We start from the raw sequence: 25676 nt of genomic DNA, 5'->3' as shown, positions 1-25676 counted from the left end.
GTACTTTAAGAAAGAGCAGGTCAATCAATCTTTCAATGATCTCTTTTAGAGGCAATAGTATTTTCTAAATATGTTCCTCTCAAAATGTCAAGTCACATAAGGCTACAGTTAATAGGAATTGTAATATAATGCCTGAGGCCTGGAACTTGTATCTCAATTTAATCATGAAATTTGAAGATAATATTCTGGTAATTGCTTTTTTTTTTTTCAACTTATCCCACCATAAAATACAGGTGGGGGAACTATGTTGAAGTTAATAGAAGAAAGGCAAAGTACAAGAGAAATAATGGCATAAATTGCCTCATCAAATTATATACCAATTTGCATAGAACATCTTTCCAAACTAAAAAGAAACAATTATCCAACAGTAAGAACCCAAGAATACAATTTAAAAATTCAAAAATAGAGCAATGAATAAAGAAAAAACTTATCTGGAAATACACAAGATTTTAAGAAAAAAACCCCCTTATTTTTAAGGCTATAAGGTTATTTAAAATATATTGGAGCTCCTGAGATCACTATCATTTTGGTCTTGAACACCTCTTCTTCTTCCACTCTCTCTAAATCTTCCACCAACTGTGTTAGCCCTACACACAATTCTCCATTCACATATATATCTGAATGCCTTTCATAAATATAGTTATAATGATGTTCAGACTTATTACACATTATTGCTATCATACAGTGAGGTAGATGAAAAGCAAATGTACCTTTGTACAATACAGATGTAGCAATATTTTCTGGTGGAACATATGCTGTAGTTTTGTTGAAAATCATCTCTGGAGATTTAGTTGTGTAAATGGTGGCATCTCTTGGACTGGAGGAAGAGGTGACTTGCCTTGGTGTTGTGGGTATAACAAAAGTGGACGTAGAGGAATATGATGTAATTTTGTTTGTTGTAGAAGATAGGGTGCTGGAAGTTGTACTCACTTGTGTTACTGTATTCTTTTTAGTTGGGTTTTCCTTTGTGGTTCCTTTATCTGAAACAAGATTAATTTTTTTATTAGTTATTACATCTGGATGTTCAGGTTTATTTATTCGAGGGGAGACTGTAGTTTCAATAGTTAATGTCCGAGTAATTTTGGTAATGATATCTGCCCTTCTCTTTTTATCATTATCATTTGGGCTAGGTAAACTAAGGTTTGATTCGGTTATGATAGCTGTAGTTTTTGTGGTGTTGCGGCCTGGCCTGTCATCTCCCTCAAAATTAGCAGAATTACTCAAAAGTTTAGATTCTGTTCTGGTGCTGAGAGTTGTCGGTGTATCAGTTTGTGCTATTATTTTCTTGACATCTGTTTCCAGTCCACTGATATCATCACTATGGGATGTAATTATCGGTTCTGTCATGGCAAAAGTTCTCTCTGGATTGTCCCATTTATGACTGGACTCATCTTGACCAGACTTTGTGATAGCTGTTGCTGTTACTGCTGTACTTCTGTTTGGATTGTCACTTTCATCAATTCTATCAGTGCTGCTTGTGTCATCTGGATTTGTTGATGTGCTTGTTACCTCTGTGACGGGGCTACTTGTTTCTGGATTGTCACTTTTATGATTGGTCTCATCATGACTAGACTGTGTGACTGTTGCTTCTGTCTGTGTGTCTGGAATATCAATTTTACCAATTCCATCACTACTGACTGTGTCATCTGCATTAGTTGAAGTCATTGCTACCCCTGTGATAGAAGTGCTTATTTCAGGATTGTCTCTGTTTTGACCTGTCCCATCTAGAGAAGTCTGTGTAGTTGCTATTTCTGTGACAGCAGAAGTGCTGTCTCGAGTGTCACTTTTATCAATGTCATCAAGACCAGTTGTGAGATCAGAATTTGTAAGAGTCCTGGTTGTCTCTGTGACCAAAGTGCTTGTTTCGAGATTCCCTGTTTGGTGACTGGTCACATCTTCACCAGACATTTTAATTGAAATTACGGTAACTGCAGTATTGTCACTTTTATCAACGGCATCAGTACCAGCTGTATATCCTGAATTTGTTGTCCTTGCTTTGTCTGTGACAGAAGCACTTGTTTCAAGATTGTCAAATTTATGACTAGTGTCATCTTGACCAGTCTGTGTACTGGCTGTTTCTGTCATGGCAGAAGTTCTCTCTGGATTGTCACTTTTATCAGTTACATCAGGATTTGTATATTCTGAATTTGTAGTTGACATTGTTGCTTCTGTGACAACCGTGCTTGTTTTTACATTGTCAGCCTTATGACTGGTCTCATCTTGGCCACTTTGTGTAATGAGTGTTTCTGTCATGGCAAAAGTTCTCTCTGGATTGTCACTTTTATCACTTACATCACGACTGGTGTATTCTGAATTTGTTGTTGACATTGTTGCTTCTGTGACAGTTGTGCTTATTTCTAGATTGTCAGTCTTGTGACTGGTCTCATCTTGGCCACTTTGTGTAATGGCCGTTTCTGTAATGGCAGAAGTTCTGTCAGGGTTGTCACTTTTATCACTTACATCAGGACTGGTGTATTCTGAATTTGTTGTTGACATTGTTGCTTCTGCGACAACCGTGCTTGTTTCTAGATTGTCAGTCTTGTGACTGGTCTCATCTTGGCCACTTTGTGTAATGGCTGTTTCTGTCATGACAGAAGTTCTGTCAGGGTTGTCACTTTTATCACTTACATCAGGACTGGTGTATTCTGAATTTGTAGTTGACATTGTTGCTTCTGTGACAGCTGTGCTTGTTTCGAGATTGTCAGTCTTGTGACTGGTCTCATCTTGGCCACTTTGTGTAATGGCTGTTTCTGTCATGGCAGAAGTTCTGTCAGGTTTGTCACTTTTATCACTTACATCAGGACTGGTGTATTCTGAATTTGTTGTTGACATTGTTGCTTCTGCGACAACCGTGCTTGTTTCTAGATTGTCAGTCTTGTGACTGGTCTCATCTTGGCCACTTTGTGTAAAGGCCGTTTCTGTCAGGGCAGAAGTTCTCTCTGGGTTGTCACTTTTATCACTTACATCACGACTGGTGTATTCTGAATTTGTTGTTGACATTGTTGCTTCTGCGAGAACTGTACTTGTTTCTGGACTGTCAGTCTTGTGACTGGTCTCATCTTGGCCACTTTGTGTAATGGCCATTTCTGTCATGACAGAAGTTCTCTCTGGGTTGTCACTTTTATCACTTACATCAGGATTGGTGTATTCTGAATTTGTTGTTGACATTGTTGCTTCTGCGACAACCGTGCTTGTTTCCAGATTGTCAGTCTTGTGACTGGTCTCATCTTGGCCACTTTGTGTAATGGCTGTTTCTGTCATGACAGAAGTTCTGTCAGGGTTGTCACTTTTATCACTTACATCAGGACTGGTGTATTCTGAATTTGTAGTTGACATTGTTGCTTCTGTGACAGCTGTGCTTGTTTCGAGATTGTCAGTCTTGTGACTGGTCTCATCTTGGCCACTTTGTGCAATGGCCTTTTCTGTCAGGGCAGAAGTTCTGTCTGGGTTGTCACTTTTATCAGTTGCATCAGGACTGGTGTATTCTGCATTTGTTGTTGACATTGTTGCTTCTGTGACAACCGTGCTTGTTTCTAGACTGTCAGTCTTGTGACTGGTCTCATCTTGGCCACTTTGTGTAATGGCCTTTTGTGTCATGGCAGAAGTTCTCTCTGGTTTGTCACTTTTATCAGTTGCATCAGGACTGGTGTATTCTGAATTTGTTGTTGACATTGTTGCTTCTGTGACAACTGTACTTGTTTCTAGATTGTCAGTCTTGTGACTGGTCTCATCTTGGCCACTTTGTGTAATGGCCTTTTGTGTCATGGCAGAAGTTCTTTCTGGGTTGTCACTTTTATCAGTTGCATCAGGACTGGTGTATTCTGAATTTGTTGTTGACATTGTTGCCTCTGTGACAGCTGTACTTGTTTCTAGATTGTCAGTCTTGTGACTGGTCTCATCTTGGCTACTTTGTGTAATGAGTGTTTCTGTAATGGCAGAGGTTCTTTCTGGGTTGTCACTTTTATCAGTTGCATCAGGACTGGTGTATTCTGAATTTGTTGTTGACATTGTTGCTTCTGTGACAACCGTGCTTTTTTCTAGACTGTCAGTCTTGTGACTGGTCTCATCTTGGCCACTTTGTGTAATGAGTGTTTCTGTCATGGCAGAAGTTCTCTCTGGGTTGTCACTTTTATCAGTTGCATCAGGACTGGTGTATTCTGAATTTGTTGTTGACATTGTTGCTTCTGTGACAACCGTGCTTGTTTCTAGACTGTCAGTCTTGTGACTGGTCTCATCTTGGCCACTTTGTGTAATGGCCTTTTGTGTCATGGCAGAAGTTCTCTCTGGGTTGTCACTTTTATCAGTTGCATCAGGACTGGTGTATTCTGAATTTGTAGTTGACATTGTTGCTTCTGTGACAACCGTGCTTGTTTCTAGACTGTCAGTCTTGTGACTGGTCTCATCTTGGCCACTTTGTGTAATGAGTGTTTCTGTCATGGCAGAAGTTCTCTCTGGGTTGTCACTTTTATCAGTTGCATCAGGACTCGTGTATTCTGAATTTGTAGTTGACATTGTTGCTTCTGTGACAACCGTACTTTTTTCTAGACTGTCAGTCTTGTGACTGGTCTCATCTTGGCCACTTTGTGTAATGAATGTTTCTGTCATGGCAGAGGTTCTCTCTGGGTTGTCACTTTTATCAGTTGCATCAGGACTCGTGTATTCTGAATTTGTAGTTGACATTGTTGCTTCTGTGACAACCGTACTTTTTTCTAGACTGTCAGTCTTGTGACTGGTCTCATCTTGGCCACTTTGTATAATGGGCTTTTGTGTCATGGCAGAAGTTCTCTCTGGGTTGTCACTTTTATCAGTTGCATCAGGACTGGTGTATTCTGAATTTGTTGTTGACATTGTTGCTTCTGTGACAACCGTGCTTGTTTCTAGACTGTCAGTCTTGTGACTGGTCTCATCTTGGCCACTTTGTGTAATGAGTGTTTCTGTCATGGCAGAAGTTCTCTCTGGGTTGTCACTTTTATCAGTTGCATCAGGACTGGTGTATTCTGAATTTGTTGTTGACATTGTTGCTTCTGTGACAACCGTGCTTGTTTCTAGACTGTCAGTCTTGTGACTGGTCTCATCTTGGCCACTTTGTGTAATGGCCTTTTGTGTCATGGCAGAAGTTCTCTCTGGGTTGTCACTTTTATCAGTTGCATCAGGACTGGTGTATTCTGAATTTGTTGTTGACATTGTTGCTTCTGTGACAACCGTGCTTGTTTCTAGACTGTCAGTCTTGTGACTGGTCTCATCTTGGCCACTTTGTGTAATGGCCTTTTGTGTCATGGCAGAAGTTCTCTCTGGGTTGTCACTTTTATCAGTTGCATCAGGACTGGTGTATTCTGAATTTGTTGTTGACATTGTTGCTTCTGTGACAACCGTGCTTGTTTCTAGACTGTCAGTCTTGTGACTGGTCTCATCTTGGCCACTTTGTGTAATGGCCTTTTGTGTCATGGCAGAAGTTCTCTCTGGGTTGTCACTTTTATCAGTTGCATCAGGACTGGTGTATTCTGAATTTGTTGTTGACATTGTTGCTTCTGTGACAACCGTGCTTGTTTCTAGACTGTCAGTCTTGTGACTGGTCTCATCTTGGCCACTTTGTGTAATGGCCTTTTGTGTCATGGCAGAAGTTCTCTCTGGGTTGTCACTTTTATCAGTTGCATCAGGACTGGTGTATTCTGAATTTGTAGTTGACATTGTTGCTTCTGTGACAACCGTGCTTGTTTCTAGACTGTCAGTCTTGTGACTGGTCTCATCTTGGCCACTTTGTGTAATGAGTGTTTCTGTCATGGCAGAGGTTCTCTCTGGGTTGTCACTTTTATCAGTTGCATCAGGACTCGTGTATTCTGAATTTGTAGTTGACATTGTTGCTTCTGTGACAACCGTACTTTTTTCTAGACTGTCAGTCTTGTGACTGGTCTCATCTTGGCCACTTTGTATAATGGGCTTTTGTGTCATGGCAGAAGTTCTCTCTGGGTTGTCACTTTTATCAGTTGCATCAGGACTGGTGTATTCTGAATTTGTTGTTGACATTGTTGCTTCTGTGACATCCGTGCTTGTTTCTAGACTTTCAGTCTTGTGACTGGTCTCATCTTGGCCACTTTGTGTAATGGCCGTTTCTGTCGTGGCAGAGGTTCTATCTGGGTTGTCACTTTTATCAGTTGTGTATTCTGGATTCATTGTTGACATTGTTGCTTCTGTGACAACTGTACTTGTTTCTAGATTGTCATTCTTGTGAGTGGTCTCATCTTGGCCACTTTGTGTAATTGCCTTTTCTGTCATGGCAGAAGTTCTCTCTGGGTTGTCACTTTTATCAGTTGTGTATTCTGAATTCATTGTTGACATTGTTGCTTCTGTGACAACTGTGCTTGTTTCTAGATTGTCATTCTTGTGAGTGGTCTCATGTTGGCCAGTCTGTGTACCAGCTGTTTCTGTCATGGCAGAAGTTCTCTCTGGGTTGTCAGTTTTATCATTTATACTAGGGCTATTTATGTAATCTGAACTTGTTGGTATCCGTGCTGTCTCTGTGAGAGAAGTGCTTGTTTCTGGATTGTTAGTTTTGTGATTTGTCTCATCTTGACCAGACTTTGTGAGTGTTGCTCTTGTCATTGCTGTAGTTTTGTCTGCATTGTCACTGTTATCGGATCCATTGGGACTGATCTTGTCATTTGTAGTAATTGAGAAAACTGTTGTTTCAGTCACTGCCGAAATTCTGACTGGATTGTTCCTTTTATCAATTTTATCAGTACTCGTTGTGTATCTTGAATATGTTGGTGACATTGTTGCCTCTGTGACAAATGTGCTCCTTTCTAGAGTGTCACTCTTATGATTGGTTTCATCTTGGACAGTCTGTGTAATAGCTGTTTCTGTCACAGATGAAGTTATCTCTGGCTTATCACTTTTATCAATTATAGTAGTCTTACTTGTATAATCTAAATTTGTTTGTGTCGTTGCTGTCTCTGTGTCAGAAGTGCTTATTTCTGGATTGTCAGTTTTGTGATTGGTCCCATCAGAGTTTGTGGTTGTTGCTCCTGTCACTATAATAATTTGGTCCAGATTGTTACTTTCATCAACTCCATTGGGACTGGTTGTGTCTTTTAGAGTAGTTGGGATAACTGTTGTTTTCGTCACTGCAGAAGTTTTGTCTGAATTGTCACGTTTATCTACTTCATCAGGACCAGTTGTGTATTCTGTACTTGTTGATGTTCTTCCTGACTCTGTGACAGAAATGTATGTTTGTGGATTTGGGGAAATAGCATTTTCATGCTTCTTCGTGGTTACCATAGTTTTAGTAGGCAATGATATCCTACGGGTTGTAGAAGCAGCAGTAGATTGCAAACCTAATAGTTTTGTGGTAGAAGTTTTGAAGAATGAAATAACATGCTGAGAATGGGAATTTGGGAAATAGCTAACATGATCACTCAGAGTTGTTGTAATACCTTTATTGCCTTGGGTTGTAAGCTCTGTAGTACTCTGCTTTGTAGAAGTAGATGGCAGCTTCACAGTAGTTGTGGTAGAGGATGGTTTTGTGCTACTCATGGTGGATGGCTTGTTTGTGGTGATGATTGTGGTAGTTGTGGGTGGCAGTTTTGTTGTTGCTGTGGTTAGCGGCAGCTTTGTGGTGGTACTTGTGGTAGATGGCAGCTTTGTGGTAGTGGATGGAAGTGTGGTGCTGGTGGATGACAACTTTGTTGTCATTATTGTGGTGGGTGATGACTTTATAGTAGCAGTAGATGATGTCAGCTTTGTTGTGGTTGTGGTTGCTGTGGAAGTCATTTTTTCAATTGTTGTAGCAGATGTCTGCCTTGTGGTTGTGGTTGGAAGCTGTGTTGTGGTTGTGGGTGATGTAGATGGCTGACTTGTGCTTGTGGTGGATGGCATCTTTGTTGTGCTTGTGGTAGATGGCATCTTTGTTGTGCTTGTAGTGGATGGCATTTTGGTTGTGCTTGTGGTGGATGGCATCTTTGTTGTGCTTGTGGTAGATGGCATCTTTGTTGTGCTTGTGGTAGATGGCATCTTTGTTGTGCTTGTAGTGGATGGCATTTTGGTTGTGCTTGTGGTGGATGGCATCTTTGTTGTGCTTGTGGTGGATGGCATCTTTGTTGTGCTTGTGGTGGATGGCATCTTTGTTGTGCTTGTAGTGGATGGCATTTTGGTTGTGCTTATGGTGGATGGCATCTTTGTTGTAGTGATATTTATAGTAGTTGTGGTAGCCTTTGTTGTTACTGCATTGCCTTCCCCACTACCATCATCCTCTGAAATCACTTTCAATGCTTTGGATATTAAAGATTTTCTTCTTGATTTTGATGCTTCACGAGCTTAAGCAAAAAAAAGGGGGGGGAGGAAAAAAGTTAAAATTCTATTTTTCATCTCCTGGGAAAAAGTTTTCCCTGCTAACTTTTAAACACAGTGCTTCAGGTCCTATAGATTTAAAATGGTGAAAGGAATCACCAAGTCTAAAAGCTTTAGCAACACATTTTGCAGATTTCTATTACAATAATGCTAGTTTCATACTGATACATACAACTTAGTTTCATACAACTAACCAGCAGTTTGTGATATTTAGCAAAAATATTTCTATATTTCAGAAGGGAAAAAAGAGCTTACAGAATGATTAGTTACTCATTGACATAATTCCTTTCATTGTATGATCCAATTTAAAAAATCTCAATTCAAAATACTTCAGAATATTATCAAAATACAGTGGTACCTCATCATACGAACTTAATTGGTTCCAGGAGGAGGTTCGTAAGGTGAAAAGTTCATAAGATGAAACAATGTTTCCCATAGGAATCAATGTAAAAGCAAATAATGCGTGCAAATCCTTCAGGAAAATCCCAAACTTTAGAAGGGAGGCGAACAGAGGGCAGGGAGGAGCAGCTAAAGGGGGCGGGTGGAAGAAGCAAGGCTAGGCTAAAGAGTGAGTGGGAAGGAAGAAAGGCAAGGGGGGCGCCCCTCCCTTTTCTTTCTTAAAAAGACACCCTTTCAATTCCTTTGCAAGCACCTTGTTCTCGGCAAAATTTTCCTACTCCAAGCAGCCCCTCCCTTTTCTTTCTTCAAAAAAGGGGGAAAAAAGAAACCCCTTCATCCCAGCAGCAGCTGCTTGGGTTCGTAAGGTGAAAATAGTTCGGAAGAAGAGGCAAAAAAATCTTAAACTCCGGGTTCGTATCTTGAAAAGTTCGTTAGAAGAGGCGTTTGTAAGATGAGGTACCACTGTATTTGAATGGGTTTAGTCTTTTACCATAGTTTAATGTAAATCAAAGTGTGTGTGTGTGTGGAAAAATTTCATTTCTTTTTGCCTCAACCACTGGCCTCTGAAGTTAACCCTTTTCAAGGCTTCAAATATCATAAATACACCGGTAACAGACTAGGCAAATTTGAGATTCTATGGCACCTTAATATCAACTTTATTTCTTCTGGGTTTTTTTAAAACAATGTGAGAGAAATTGTTTTAAATGAAAACACAAAAGAGAAGTAAATGCTTTGGCGTCTGGCTTCCAGATTGTACTAATATGGCAAGATGGTGGCTGAAACAGTGAAATCAAAGATCTATCTGTTTTCTTAATGTGCGTTGCTAAGCAACACATGTAAGACACAAACAAGCATTGCTCACATCATCAAGGCCATTATATTGATTTTTTTCACTTTAACCTGATTACACCCTTAAAGATTAGGAGCTATATTTTTGAATTTTAAAATACTTTTTCAAGATAGAAAAACATACATTACTTCTTTCTGCTTCGATGCAAACCTTATTCCTGGATGCTTAAAAAAGATCAGAAGGCATACCTCTACTTTCTTGTTCTTCTACTTCCTTATCATTATTCTTGCTTGTATCCCCAGTTTCTCCTAATGAAGCTGTTTCTCTCCGAATAGATGAGGATTTTGAAGACATAGCAGATTGTTCAGAATGCTCTACAGTCATCAGAAAAATAAAAATTCTAGAGTTTATAGTTCTTGTTCACAGATGGAGTCCCTGAGAAAGTGGCACACATGATTTCAGACCTTAGGTTGCACATGACAACACACACACCCCTCCAAAGTTTTGGCCATGGCCCCCCAAAGCTTCCAAATTTGATCCCACAGCTGTATTTTTAAGAAGAAAAAACTTTTAAAAGGTTGTGCAGAGTCCACAGCCATTTGCAGGATTGCAAAATCACTTGACTACATTTCACGATGATTTTGCTGAAAACTAGCACTTCCATTTTTTGGCAAAATCACATCAATCATGTATTACATAAGGCCATCATGAGACATAACCATAATTGGTAGATTCCTTTTGGTAGAATCGTTGGTAGAACAATTACCTGTAGCCCATCCGTAAATTGGCTTTAGATTAGTTTACTGTGATTAGGTATAAAGCATGATTTGGGCCATGCTGAAATGCACTCAGTCTTTTTTTTTACCTCTCCTGCTCAATCCATAAGTTTTTTCAAAGATTTTGTGTAGAAATAGCATAATTGCTGATGAGTTTCTACAGTATGTCACAGAAGTGAGTACATCCCCTCGCATTTTGTAGACATTTAAGTATATCTTTTCATGTGACAACACTGAACAAACGACAGTCGGCTACAATATAAAGTAGTGAGTATACAGCTTGCATAACGGTATAAATGTGTTGTTTCCTCAAAATAACGCAACACACAGCCATTAATGTCTAAAATGTTGGCTACAAAAATGAGTAAACCACTAAGTGATAATGTCCAAATGGTGCCCAAAATGTCAATATTTTCTTTGGCCATTATTATTTTCCAGCACTGCCTTAACCCTCTTGGGCATAGAGTTCACTGGAATCCCTTTCCACTCCTCCATGACAATGTCTCAGAGCTGGTGGATATTACAGATCTCCCACACCTCCACCTTCCTTTTCAGGATGCCTGACAGATGCTCAATAGGGTTTACGTCTAGAAAAATGCTTGCCAGTCCATCACCTTTACCCTCAGTTTCTTTAGCAAGGCAATGGTTATTTTGGAGTTGTGTTTGGGATTGTTATCATGTTGGAATACTGCCCTGTGACCCAGTCTACAAAGGGAGCGGATCATGCTCTGCTTCAGTATGACAGTAATGTTAGCATTCATAGTTCCCTCAATGAACTGTAGCTCTCCACTGCCAATAGCATTTATGCAGCCCCAGATCATGACATTCCCACCAACATGCTTGACTGTAGATAAAATACACTTGTCTTTATACTACTCACCTGGTTGCCACCACCCGCACTTGACACCATCTGAACCAAATATGTTTATCTTGGTCTCATTGGACCACAGGACATGGTTCCATAAATCAATTTCCTTAGTCTTCTTGTCTGCAACAAACTGTTTGCGGGCTTTCTTGTTCATCATCTTTAGAAGAGGTTTACTTCTGGGATGTCAGAAGACCAATTTTATGCAGCGTGCAGTGTATGGGCTGAGCACTGACAGGCTGGCCCCCCTACCTGTTCTGTCGAGCTCTCTGGTAGAATCCTCCCAAAAATGCACAGATACAATTTCAGACACACACACGTTTGAAAATTCAAAACAATGTTCTTTATACCGAAAATGCAAATAAACAAAGCACTCTTTTTGTATAGCAAACAGCACTTGTCTCCAAACAAATTGATAATTTGTACAAGTCCCTTATCAGTTCTGTGATACTTAGCTTTCAGTTGTGAGGCAATTCACAGTCCTTTTTCTTTCACAAAGTGAAACACACTTTGCTCTGGGTGAGTTTCAAAGCGGGGAAAAATCAGCACACAAAGATCAAAGTCAGCAAAGCAGTCATGAAACACAATGATCAGATAATCCTCCACAATGGCCAAACCCACAGGCTGCTGTTTATAGCAGCCTCACTAATTATCACAGCTCCACCCAACCACAGGTGGCCTCATTTTCTTTGATAATAATCTCTCAGTTGTTGTTGCCTATGCATCGCTCTCTGCATGCGTGGCTGTATTATTAACTCTTGTTCTGAATCCAAGGAGGAGCTAGATAATTGATCTCCTTCTGAGCTGTCTGCCACACTCTCCTCCTCCCTGTCACTCATGTCTTCTTAGTCAGAGGAGCCTTCATCAGCAGATTCCACCGGGGGCAAAACAGGCCTGCAGCATGTGGATGTCTCCCCCACATCCACAGTCCTTGGGGCAGGAGCAGGGCCAGAGCTAACCACAACACTACCCCTACCCCTTCAATCTCTGCAGCAATGCTGGCAGCATTCATATGTCTATTTCCCAAAGCCAACCTCTGGATATAATGCTGAGTCTGGGCACTCAACTTCTTTGATCGACGATGGTGAGGCCTGTTTTGAGTTGAACCTGTCCTGTTAACCTGATGTATGGTCTTGGCCACTGTGCTACAGCTCTGTTTCAGGGTCTTGGCAATCTTCTTATGGACTATGTCATCTTTATGAACAGTGGTTTCAGATCCTCAGAAAGTGCATTGCCATGAGGTGCTATGTTGAACTTCCAGTGACCAGTATGAGAAAGCAATAACACCAAATTTAACACACCTGCTCTCCCTTCACACCTGAGACTCTGTATCACTAATTAGTCACCTGATATCAAGGAGGGAAAACAGCCACTTGGACTTCATTTGGACATTATCACATAGGGGTGTACTCACTTTTGTGGCCAGCAGTTTAGACATTAATGGCTGTATGTTGCATTATTTTGAGGGGACAGCACCTTTACACTGTTATACAAGCTGCATACTCACTACTTTACATTGTAGCCAAGTGTCATTTCTTCAGTGTTGTCACATGAAAAAATATACTTAAATATTTGCAAAATGTGAGGTGATGTACTCACTTCTGTGACATACTGTATTAGCACCAAAAATATTAAGTTCCACAAGTTATAAAAAATGTGGACAATATTTGAAAGCAGATCTTTTCAGAGTAGAAACTGAAGAATCCTAAAATCTGTCCTGAAGTTGACCCTTCATAAATATTATATTATATTGTATATTAGATCAGATTGTGAATATTGATATTCCAAGTCAACATTTTTAGATACGTGCTGCAGAGGTGGGTTCTTCCTGGTTTGGACCAGTTCGCCTGAACCAGTAGTGACCACCTGGTGATGTCATGATGACATCACAGAACTGATTTGGTTAGTGCCTGTCCATGGGTGCTGCCATCTTTTTTAAAGAAAAATGTAGATTTTTAAAAAGAATTTGGGGTGAGGGTTTCTGGGTTTTTTCTTCTGCACATACACAGAAGCTGAGCTTCTGGAACTGTATATGTGGTCACCATCTTGGTTTGCGGGTTTTAAAATTTTGGGGGGGATTTTTTGCCATTGCACATGCACTCATGCCTGAAGAGCATGCATGCCCACAAGACACATCCATGTGGTGCAGGAGGAAGTGAACTGGAAGCAAGGTAAGTTAGAACCCACCCCTGACCTGCTGGGCTATTATAATTTCTAACCAAACAACACAAACCAGAATCTCATGATTTGTCTACAGGGCTCAGAATGGGAAAAAAAAGCCATGAAAATGTAGGTAAATAATTATATCTGCAAAATTAAGATTTTCATCAACATTTCTCTTTCCTTTCTTCCATCATAAAACCAATTTCCAAAAAACCTGTAATAATATATAGTGTTTTTCTGTGTGTATATACATATGCTGTATATACATGAGTGCATATTTGTCACATTATTTGCTTTTAGATTAAACATTATGCAAAATGTAGAAATGGATAAGAAATAATGAGGTTAAATACATAGAATAAGAAAACACAAACCAAACATAGTTACAATTGGTTTACATTAAGATCATTCATTATGCTTCATATTTTTCTGTCGCAAAATATTCTTGTTTTCATCCTATTGATCACCACTTCATATACTGTTTTTGTTCTTTAAACTTCTTACCATTCTCTTTTTGAAGCTCCTAGCACTCTCAGTTCTCCAATCTGGATATTTATACCTTCTGCAACAATCTTGGGCAGTGAGAGAACAAGGGAACACTTTCTGCTAAGGTCAAATGCAGTCCATGGCAAAAAGAAGGGGGGAGGACCTTCCTTGTTCTAAGCTGTAGGTTGAGTAGATAGATTCACCTGACTATTGCACATTTAAGTTCCAAAGAAATATATAAGATGGAGAAGTATTTGGCTAACAGGCCAACCATGGCAATCAAGATTGCAAATTACATTCCGTGGAAACCATTGAAAGGATGCATGATTGTGACTGGATTTTAAAAAATGTTTGCAATTCCAACTTTTATCTTTTTCCTGAACCATGAGCTATAGACAAGGAAATTATATTTGAGTGTTTATGTGTATATACATTCATTGCTGAGAAACATATGTTGCTTCCACAAAAATTCAGCTACGGTTTACCTTCCACAGTTTCATGCGACACTGTCTTGTGCTTCTTCTTCTTTAAAGACACTGGTTTTGGGATAGGTTTAGGTGAACGCTTGGTTGTTGATTTTGGTTTGGAGGTTGTGGCTGGTGGCTTGGTTGTGGTGGTCGTTGCTAGAGAAGTTGTTTTGAGGGTTGTTTTGGGGATTGTCGAGGGAGCTCTAGTCGTGGTGACAGTCACTGATCCTGAGCAGTCAAGCATAAACAGTAGAACTCAGTTGAAATTGTTTATGTATAATTTAGCTGATATAAGTTTCTAATTATTTACTATTTACTGTTTTAAAAGGATCCATATTTCAGCTCTAACTTACCAAATTCTGTTCTCCCTCTGCCATCTCAATAATTTTTAAATTAAAGCTTAAGAGCATGAATATTTTTGTCTAAGAACATAAATATTTTTAAATTTAATTGCTGTATATACAAAACTAGATAATTTTGCTGTGATCAATGACCGACCTACAATATAACTTAAAACAATGCTGTATAATAAAAACCTACTGTAATATTTTGCAGTCCAAAAAAATGGCATATAGAAAAAAATGATATATAGAAAAAAATCTGGAATTAATTCAAGGAAAGGATAAATCAGCTGGCTTGCCGTATTCCATGAAATGAGAAATTCCATGCAACTTAATCTACAATGTCACAACTTATGAAAAAGAAGCATCTTATTAGAAAACTACAATATCATTGTGGAATTAAAATCTTGAATCATGTCAGAGTAAAGGGCCAGTGATGTCTTGAAGTAGTAATATTTACAAAAGAGGAACTATTTTGTACCTATGGTTAAAACCTCCATGATTCAAGAGACAGACCTTTAACTTCAATAATTCATCTTACCTCATTACTGGATATTCTTTTAACAAAATCTGGAACAAGCAATTTAAAGGCATGCTACTTTTATTGAGGTTATAAACATATATATGAACAGTCTATTTTTTTTTCTTTTATTCAATTATATCTGATTCTCAAAAACTCCCTGGACAACTTCCTTCCCTTTTCTTGATGAGGTTTTTTGAAATTATTTTCATTACCTCCTTCCTAGGTTGAGAGACAAAGCTACTGGCCCAAGATGGGACTAGAACTCCCAGTTTCCCAGTTTTATTACTGATGCCTTAACTGCTATACCAAATTGACTTTCTCATGGTCTACAGGAGGTGAGAAGACTCATGTTCAGCCTTGTAAACATCCAAGTTTCCTTCTCAACACAGAAAACTGATGTGTCAAGTTAATGGCCCTTTTCCCTGTTCATGCAACATTTCCATATGCAAGGGCCAACCCTGAATTGTAGCATTAGGAGTAAGTCCAAAATTAAACTTCAGTATCTATTACAAGCTAGCTGTTGAAAAAGAATCATAAGATTCTAAGACTTACCTGGACAAGCCTCTTTAAAGTCTGGACAGCACTTGCCAAATTTGTGACAATCTCGATCACAGTCACAGGGTCTGCCCCGGACATATTTGTCAGTACAGTGTCCTTTACAGGAGAGTTCTACATTGGATAATGGAGGAAGAGTAGCATTCTTGTCTTCAGAATTGCAATTATATCTTACACTACTACTGTACTATTAAATTCCAATGTTGAAAATTAACATTTGTATAGAACAGTGGTTCTCAACCTTTCTAATTCCATGACCCCTTAATACAATTCCTCCTGTTGTGGTGACCCCCCAACCATAGGTCTAGTGCCAATTCTCCCAACAGAGCTTTAAGCTGATTGGCACTAAGGTCAGAGGGACACCCCCACTGTAATTGCCTGATTGGTCAGCTTGTAAAAATATGTTCCAAGGTGCCAGAATAGAAACTTTAGTTCCTAACACCATGGGAAATTTGTATTTCCCCAGGGTCTTGGGTGACCCCTGTGAAACGGTCATTTGACCCCCCCAAAGGGGTCCCGACCCCCAGGTTGAAAACCACTGGTATAGAAGGATAGTTTATTTTTAACAGTGGAAACATGGATTATGAATCTACAAACTTACTCATTCATTGTTGCCAAGTAGTTGTGAAAAAACCCCTAAGTATAAACATTATACTAATTCATGATTTCGAAAAGTAATCATTAAAATATTATTTAGATCAGGGGTGTCAAACTTAAGGCCTATGGATCAGATCTGGATCTCTGTGCTTAAATTGGGCCTGTGAAGTGCTTTAGAGCTGGCCTGTTGGAATTGCCCTGGAAAAAGGAGCCCTTTATGGCCAAAAATGGAGCTTCAATGAGTGATGTCAAGCTGGCCATCCCCCTCCCCCCCCCAAGGTCAAACATTGACATTCCTGATTTATATGATACAACTACATGTTTGGGAAATATATGTTTCCTGTTTTGTAATTGCAAAGCCCATATTATTTAGCAAACATATTTATACCCTTTGAATTTTATGAGGAAAGTTGCAGATAATGTTCAAGGGCAACATGCCATATGCCATCTAAGTCCTTTCTTTTCTATTTGAATACCAGGCAATTGTAAAACCTATCAGCAAGATAATGTGATAAAGCTACTGGCTCTAAACAAAACCAATATCACTATGCTGTGTCCCATGTAAAGTTATGGAATCAATTATAAACCAATCAATTATTCTCCATCTAGAAACTAATAATCTGCTCTCTAACAAACAATTTGGATTCAGAAAAAAAACTATCCTACAACCTACAGCTCCTCTACTGCAAAAACATATGGACAACTCATCTTGACCAAGGAAAAACTATAGATGCAATTTATATCGACTTCTGCAAAGCTTTTGATTCAGTGATCCATGACAAACTACTTCTAAAACTCAAATCCTATGGCATCTCAGGATCCCTCCACAGCTGGATTACTGCATTCCTATCAAACAGGCAACAGGTGGTCAAAATAGGAAGCTCCATATCCACACCTGTCCCTGTTAAAAGCGGTGTCCCCCAAGGTAGCGTACTGGGACCTATGCTCTTCATCCTCTACATCAATGACCTTTGCGATCTCATCACAAGCAACTGTGTTCTTTTTGCAGATGATGTAAAACTCTTCAACACCACTGAAAACACAACTACTCTACAAAAAGAACTAGACTCATTTTCTGACTGGTCCAATACATGGCAATTCCAAATCTCAACCAGCAAATGCTCTGTCCTACACATCGGCAAAAACAATCAGAACTTCAAATACAAACTGAATAAACAAATTATCACAGATAATCCCCACTCAGTCAAGGACCTTGGAATACTAATAACTAAAGATCTAAGTGCCAAAGCCCACTGCAACAACATCGCCAAGAAGGCCTCAACAGTTGTTAATCTGCTTCTGCTCTGGAAATCTCACACTACTTACCAGAGCTTACAAAACTTTTGCCAGACCCATCCTAGAATACAGCTCATCTGTTTGGAACCCATACCACATTTATGACATTAACATCCTCGAAAATGTCCAAAGATACTTCACCAGAAGAGCCCTTCACTTCTCTACCCGAAACAGAATTCCCTACGAAACTAGACTTACAATCCTGGGTCTTGAAAGCTTAGAACTACGACGCCTTAAATATGATCTAAGTATTTCCCACAAGATCATATGCTGCAATGTCCTGCCTATCAAAGACTACTTCAGATTCAACCACAACAACATAAGAGCACACAACAGATTCAAGCTTAATATTAACCGCTCCAAACTTGATTGTAAAAAATATGACTTTAGTAATTGAGTTGTTGAAGCGTGGAACTCATTACCGGACTCCGTAGTATCATCCCCTAACCCCCAACATTTTTTCCTTAGACTATCCACGGTTGACCTCTCCAGATTCCTAAGAGGTCAGTAAGGGGCGTACATAAGCGCACTAGAGTGCCTTCTGTCCCCTGTCCTATAGTCTCTCCTATATCTCGTATTTCTTCTCTACTATATCCTCTATAATATTCATTGTGGGTTATTGTGTATTGGACAAAATAAATAAATAAACAAATAACAAATAACAAATAACAAATAACACATAACACATAACACATAACAAATAACAAATAACAAATAACAAATAACAAATAACAAATAACTAATAACTAATAACTAATAACAAATAACTAATAACTAATAACTAATAACTAATAACTAATAACTAATAACTAATAACAAATAACAAATAACAAATAACAAATAACAAATAACTAATAACTAATAACTAATAACTAATAAATAAATTAAAAACAAAACAAAAAACAACCATGTATAAAGTTCCCAGTTACAAAATGAATGAGAGATGATAGTAGAATACCCAATCATATTCTTCCTTATGTAATGTGGACAATAAGAAAAAGGGAGGACAGGATACGACTGGCTTGTATTGACCTAACATTAGTTCATTTGGAAGTGATAGTCTGCTTAGTAATACAGTGGTACCTCTACTTACGAACGACTCTAGTAACAAACCTTTCGAGATACGAACCCAGTGTTTGAGATTTTTTTGCCTCTTCCCACGAACCATTTTCTACTTACAAACCCGAGCCAGCACTGCTGGAATGCTCCATCTCCGGACTTCTCTTGCCAGCCAAAGTGCCTGTCATTCTGCTGCAGGGATCTCCCTTTGCTTCCCCCCGCTGGGAATCACTGCATTTCATGCTTGCCATCTGTCTGAAGTGCCTATCATTCTGCTGCAGGGAACTCCCTTTGCTTCCCCCCCTCAGGGAATGCAGCAGAATCCCTGCAGCAGAATGACAGATGCTTTGGCCAGCAATGGAAGTCCAGAGGCGGAGCATCCCAGCAGCACCAGCAAGCGGGGGGAAGCAAAGGGAGATACCTGCAGCAGAATGACAGGCGTTTCAGACAGACGGCAAGCACGAAATGCAGGGATTCCCAGTGGAGTCCCAGTAGGAGACTCTTAAGATTCCCAGTAGGAGAAGGCAAGGGGGATTTTGAAGCAAGATCAGGCGGCTGCGGATAGCTCCTCGGACTCACTTCCAAAATGCCGCTTGCCTGCTGCTACATTCTCTGCCTAATATCGCTTCAAAATGCCCTTCACCTGTTGCTATGTTCTCTGCCTGATATCACTTCGAAATGCCCTTCCCCTGCTGCTACGTTCTCTGCATGATATCAATTCTAAATGCCCTTCCCCTGCTGCTATGTTCTCTGCATGATATCAATTCTAAATGCCCTTCATCTGCTGCTACGTTCTCTGCATGATATCACTTCAATATGTCCTTCCCTGCTGCTACGTTCTCCATCTGATCTCACTTCCAAAATTACCTCTTGCCCGCCACTTCCTCCGGTCACCACATTTTTTAAAAAAGCATTAAAGCTTTGGATTTTCCTAATTGGTTTGCACGCATTATTCGCTTTTACATTGATTCTTATGGGAAAAATTACCTCTTCTTACGAACTTTTCTTCTTACAAACCTGATCATGGAACGAATTAAGTTTGTAAGTAGAGGTACCACTGTACTGGGATCCATATTATATAATATTTAAATAATAGACAACACATGAAGTTCTGAGAGGTCATGATTAAATATATGTGCACAGGGGCAGTTTTCACTATATAATTTTCAGAAGGTGCATATTGTATTTTTTGAGTATAAGGTACTCCCCAAAAGAGGGTCTTATACTCTGAATGTAGTCCTGCCCACCTACCCAACAGCCCCCACCCTTTGGCATCTTTAAAAGCATCTCAAATCTCAACCCCAAAACATCGGTTGTTACTTCATCTAGCCATGCCAGCATTTAACATGCAGTTAAAAATGAGATAGAGAATGTTGCAGTGATGTTTTTTCACTGTGTCATCTTTTTTACTTTTCCCCCCTTTCAAATTGTGTTATTTTTATTGTTAGACTGCATGGTCTTTTAATTTTATGGTCTAGTTTACTGCTGTTTTAAATCCTACAGGTTTTAATTTTCCATATCTCAGGTGTTGCAGAATTGCAGTGGAATATAAATAAATAAAATTTATGAGCCAATGGGTTTTTCTTTTAGAACTCTCCATTTCCTCATGCTTTTCGATATAGAAAGCTTTCCTTCCTTCCTTCCTTCCTTCCTTCCTTCCTTCCTTCCTTCCTTCCTTCCTTCCTTCTGTCTTTCCCCATTTCCTTCTTTCCCCCATTTCCTTCCTCCCTTCCATATTTCCCTCCTCCCTTCATTCATTCCCTTCCTATTTTATTTGAATCCTAGAGTCACCCAACTCAACCATGTGACTTTAAGGAATAAGATTGCATTTCCTGTTAAAACAGAACATTTATTTTTCATTTTGTTTAATTTTTTTTAATACCAGCTGACTGTAAAATAAAATAGGCATCCAAATCAAAACCCTTAAGTGCAGTTTTGGAAAACCTTCTTCCTCTACAACTGGCATTTCAATGATTTCTCTCTCTCTCTCTCTCTCTCTCAGCTTGTTATTAAATTATTAAGAAAAGTTGCACCGTTACCTCTTAATAAATTTTTGTTCTACTAACAGATAAAGCAAATGTTCTATTATGGTCTTTGTTCTTGTCTACATGCCAATTATTTATCTTCAAACAATAGGCGCTTGTATACAACCAAATTATTTTAAAACGGGGAGATCTGTGCTGCTTATTATCAAAATCCAAGTGGAAGTGAGAATGCCACTGATCCTGATGCTGGTAGGCAGAGGCAGTTTTGTTTTTTCTTGTTTTGCCCCCCCCCCCCCAAATGAAGGTGCATCTTATACTCCGGTGCATTTTATACTGCGAAAAATATTGTAATTCCCACTATGATGGGAACTATATCTTGTCTGTATGATATTTGCTGCTAGGTAATATGTTATGCTTCCCTGAACAGAAGCACATGCATTTCAGTATATGTACTATATATGGTTCTATATATGATTCTTATACATTTTATATAGGGATTAGTCACAAGATATGAAACTGTCATTTTCTCCAGAGAAATTATTTCTTGGTTTTCAACCTTTCTAATGCCGTGACCCCTTAGTACAGTTCCTCATGTAGTGGTGACCCCCAACCATAAGTCTAATGCCAATTCTCCCAACAGAGCTTTAAGCTGATTGGCAGGGAGGTCAGAGGGACACCCACCACTGTAAACGCCTGATTGGTCGGATTGTAAAAATATGTTCCAAGGCACCTGAATAGAAGCTTTAGTTCCTGACACCATGGGAAATTTGTCTTTTCCCATGGTCTTAGGAGACCCCTGTGAAATGTTCCTTCGACCCCCCAAAGGGGTCCCAACCCCCAGGATGAGAACCACTGTGCTAGAAGAACCAGTTCAGAGATTGCAAACATTACCATTCTTAAAACATGGCAAGGGATGGTGTGAATGAAACATGGTATAAAACAAATATGATAAATACCCAATTAACAATGACATCTAATTAATTCCCAGACACAGTTATATATCACAGTTAGTTATGTTCTATCACTCTGAAGAAAACTGTCATTATTTTTATAGTTTGAGAATGGCTAAATATACTGCATTTCTGAAGATCCCACACATATGTCATTGTTTTGGTGGAACAGAATGTTAAATAGACCGAGTGCTGACCTACCTGTCAGGCAGACCTGTTCATAATCAGGACAGCACTCCTCATAGAGTTGGCAGCTACTGTCACATTGGCAGCCAGGACTCCTAGAATATCCTTCCGAACATCTCCCTGCACAACTTGATACACCTAAAAGCACACAGAATTGCCACACCAGATTGGTAGGTAAGGAGATAATGAATTGTAAAGCATCAGGAGACAAGAGGATTATTTCCTCTAGAAATACAAATTTTGATTCCCATCTATACACAAGTTATACATCTCCACCCCATGTCCAGCCAATGAAGCAGTGGAAGTGATGTGTCGGTGCTTGAAGGATGTTGGGGCCTGAATGAGTATCAACAAACTCAAACTCAACCCAGACAAGACGGAGTGGCTGTGGGTCTTGCCTCCCAAGGACATTTCCATCTGTCCGTCCATTACCCTGGGGGGAGAATCACTGCCCCCCTCAGAGAAGGTTCGCAACTTGGGTGTCCACCTCGATCCACAGCTCACATTAGAGAAACATCTTTCAACTGTGGCGATGGGGGCATTCGCCCAGGTTCGCCTTGTGCACCAGTTGCGACCCTACTTGGACCTGGAGTCACTGCTCACAGTCACTCATACCCTCATCACCTTGAGGCTCGACTACTGTAACGCTCTCTACATGGGGCTACCTTTGAAAAATGTTCGGAAACTTCAGATCATGCAGAATGCAGCTGAGAGAGCAATCATGGGCTTTCCCAAATATGCCCATGTTACACCAACATTCCGCAGTCTGCATTGGTTGCCGATCAGTTTCCAATCACAATTCAAAGTGTTGGTTATGACCTATAAAGCCCTTCATGGCACCGGACCAGATTATCTCAGGGACCGCCTTCTGCTGCATGAATCCCAGTGACCAGTTAGGTCCCACAGAGTGGGTCTTCTCCGGGTCCCGTCAACTAAACAATGTTGTTTGGCGGGACCCAGGGGAAGAGCCTTCTCTGTGGCGGCCCCAGCCCTCTGGAACCAACTCCCCCCAGAGATTAGAATTGCCCCCACCCTCCTTGCCTTTCGTAAGCTACTTAAAACCCACCTCTGCCGTCAGGCATGGGGGAATTGAGATCCTCTTTCCCCTTAGGCCTTTACAATTTTATGCATGGTATGTATGTATGTATGTTTGGTTTTTATATTAATGGGTTTTTAATCGTTTTTAGTATTAGATTACTATTGTACACTGTTTTATTGTTCTGTTAGCCGCTCCAAGTCGCCGGAGAGGGGCGGCATACAAATCCAATAAATAAATAAATAAATAAATAAATAAATAAATAAATAAATAAATAAATAAATAAATAAATAAATAAATAAATAAATAAATAAATAAATAAATAAATAAATAAATAAATAAATAAATAAATAAATAAATAAATAAATAAATAAATAAATAAATAAATAAATAAATAAATAAATAAGTAGGTAAGTAAGTAAGTAAGTAAAGAAAGAAAGAAAGAAAGAAAGAAAGAAAGAAATAGTCTTAAATTCACTTCTGTCACAAACAGAAATGCTTTTTTCCAAGTAGTAAGGGGTGGTTGTTGTTGCTTTTGGAGTTCTTACCAATATTTTTTTCTATCTAAATAATCAGAGAAGTGAAACAGCATAAAAACAGGTTTTTGTAGATTGCTATCTTATAAGGTACCGGATTGGTAAGTAAGGAGAGAATGAATAGTAAAACATCAGGAGACAAGAGGATAATTTCCTCTAGAAATACAAATCTTGCTCTAGCCTCATATACTTAAAATGTACAGGGGCAACTATTTCCATAACTGAAAACCAAAATAGCCTTCAACCATTAGCTCTTGCACAATTAAACAAATTCAAGAATTTGCTCAGTGATATTTTTTACTTAATAAAATATATTTACTTCTATTACCAAATAATACAACCTTAGAAATATGTCAATGTTTTACTGTAATATTAAAATATGTATTGGTCTGATGTTTTTATATCCACTTTACATCTTTCATACCAAAAGTGGTAGATTGGTCTTATAATTGCACAATTGTAGCCCAGTTATATCCACAAGAAAGACCAAGAACAGGCAGCCACAGCATCTTGTGGATCACTGATGGTAGAGTAATAAAGCTGCATGATGTTCTGTCTGGGTCCCTCCAGAAGCAAACACCAACCCAAAAAGAGAATCCAGACACACTGGTAAAAATCAAAGGCAGTTTATAGAATTCAAAGCAAACACAGGTAACAGAAAATGTCCTTACAAACAGGAACATGTTGAAACTTCAAAGATGTTTCACGAAGGCCATGAAATAAAACAGGATTCTTGCAGTCAAAAACAACGCTGGAGATAAAAAACATACGCCTCCCCCAAGTCTTCCAGTCTTCTAGGCCACAAGCCTAGATCAGAGACGCCGAGAAGCAAAGCAGGGTCACAGAACTTCCAGTTGATAACGCTCCACATGGTTTAAAAGGCTTGCCTGCCTTTTAAACCCTGCTGAGGAGAACCACACCCAAACCCAGCTGTTGCCAATTCAGTGATGCCAATACCTTTCCAATTGGTCCCGTCTCTGAGCTGCACGTCGCTGTCTCATGTCAATTATAGCCTGTGCTTCCTCATCCAATGAGGCCAGGCTACTGGCTGGGGAGAGCCCCCCCCCCCCCGGGGCTCTCAGGCTGCTCCCCCTCATCCTCTTCCTGACTTTCCTCTCCCCTGTCTGCCTGGTCCTCCCCCTCCTGTTCACTGTCCTCCTTCTCCGGGCCTGGATCCAGCAGAGACGCAGCCGGTCCCTGAGGAGCCTCAGGCTGAATCACAACACATGCCATCAGCATACGTACTTATATTTTATCACATGGTGTCAGATGACCTGAGCCAACAGTTTTATGTAGATGTTGAAAATGGTTCTGGGCTGGACCTCTCACTTCTATCAACACTGGTTGGGACCACCCTTGGAGAAAGAAGCCAGATAAGCACAATAGTTCACTACCCAACCCTAAACTTTGCAGCTGCCCCCAAAAATGGTCAATGGTATTGAAAGCCACTGAGAGGTCAAGAAGACTAAGGATGGATATACTACCCCATCCTTGTCTGGCAAGAGATCAACCACAAGTATGACCAATACCATTTCGTTCTCATAACCTGGGGTGAGCTGCTGCCCAGACCGGGGGGGGGGATGCAGTGGGGTAGGAAAAATGGAGTTCCACCCCAGAGCACCCAATTTGCACTGAAAGATGTTGAAAGAAAATGCAGGGTGTCCTGCATAAGCCACACCCACAGAGTAGTAGTAAAAATTTTGGTAGCCCTTCACTACTCATAACCCATGAAACCTGACAGAAAGGAATGAAGATAATTTGTGTCACCCAGGAACTGCAACACAACCACTTTTCCCACTACCTTCCCTAGAATAGGGGAAGTGGGAAACTGGATGAAAATTATCCAGGCAGATTGGGCTAAGTGATGATTTCTTGAGAGTGTGAACAAAGGCCTCCTTAAATGATGCCAGGGACATCAGGAACAATGCTTTAATCTCTGCCTGAGCCCACCTGAAGGTCATCCTGGAGACTTTAACCAACCAGGTGAAGAAGGATCTAAAGAGCAAGTATTTATGTTGATACCTCCAAGGATATTTCAAACTGTTCCCAGATAATCAGGCAAGTCCATTCCCTGGGCATCTGCACTGGACCTGCTCCATACTTGGCCTTGGCCCAAACTGAGATTGGACCTGAGCAATTTTTTCTTCAAGTATTTGACAAATTACTCTGCATGGTCTTGTAAGGGATTGTCCCTTTTCCTACAGAGGACTAGGTAACCTTAAACAGAGCCATTGGATGACATACTGCAGATGCAATAAGATTGGAGAAATCTTATTGCAACTCTGATTGTCATGAGGTAGGTTTTAATTGTGGCTCTGACCCA

At 39.8% G+C, this 25676-nt stretch overlaps 1 protein-coding gene across 1 annotated transcript; it reads right to left on the bottom strand.

Annotated features, from left to right (window-relative positions):
* Positions 1-486: 486 nt before the first annotated feature.
* On the bottom strand, positions 487-25314 carry LOC139165366 (serine-rich adhesin for platelets-like). Its single transcript, XM_070748555.1, has 9 exons — positions 25155-25314; positions 21797-21919; positions 19082-19161; positions 15706-15895; positions 14308-14517; positions 12150-12367; positions 11189-11333; positions 9781-9906; positions 487-8309 (listed from the first exon to the last, which is right to left on the bottom strand). The coding sequence occupies exons 1-9, from the start codon at positions 25312-25314 to the stop codon at positions 487-489; spliced, it is 9075 nt and encodes a 3024-aa protein (XP_070604656.1).
* Between the last annotated feature and the right edge of the window lie 362 nt (positions 25315-25676).

The sequence above is a fragment of the Erythrolamprus reginae genome, chromosome 3, assembly GCF_031021105.1.
Source record: "Erythrolamprus reginae isolate rEryReg1 chromosome 3, rEryReg1.hap1, whole genome shotgun sequence".
NCBI lineage: Eukaryota > Metazoa > Chordata > Lepidosauria > Squamata > Dipsadidae > Erythrolamprus > Erythrolamprus reginae.
The sequence above is the reverse complement of the archived record's forward strand: the minus strand, read 5'-3'. Positions and strand labels throughout refer to the sequence as shown.

What these genes read in the sequence shown, in the direction of transcription:
- LOC139165366 (XM_070748555.1), bottom strand. Translation starts at nt 25,314, where the DNA reads ATGACCTTCAGGTGGGCTCAGGCAGAGATTAAAGCATTGTTCCTGATG. An exon ending in TGAACAGGTCTGCCTGACAG is followed by an intron (nt 19,162 to 21,796) that starts GTAGGTCAGCAC and finishes GGGAATCTTAAG; the next exon opens with AGTCTCCTACTGGGACTCCA. An exon ending in GTCGCATGAAACTGTGGAAG is followed by an intron (nt 12,368 to 14,307) that starts GTAAACCGTAGC and finishes CTGTTCATAAAG; the next exon opens with ATGACATAGTCCATAAGAAG.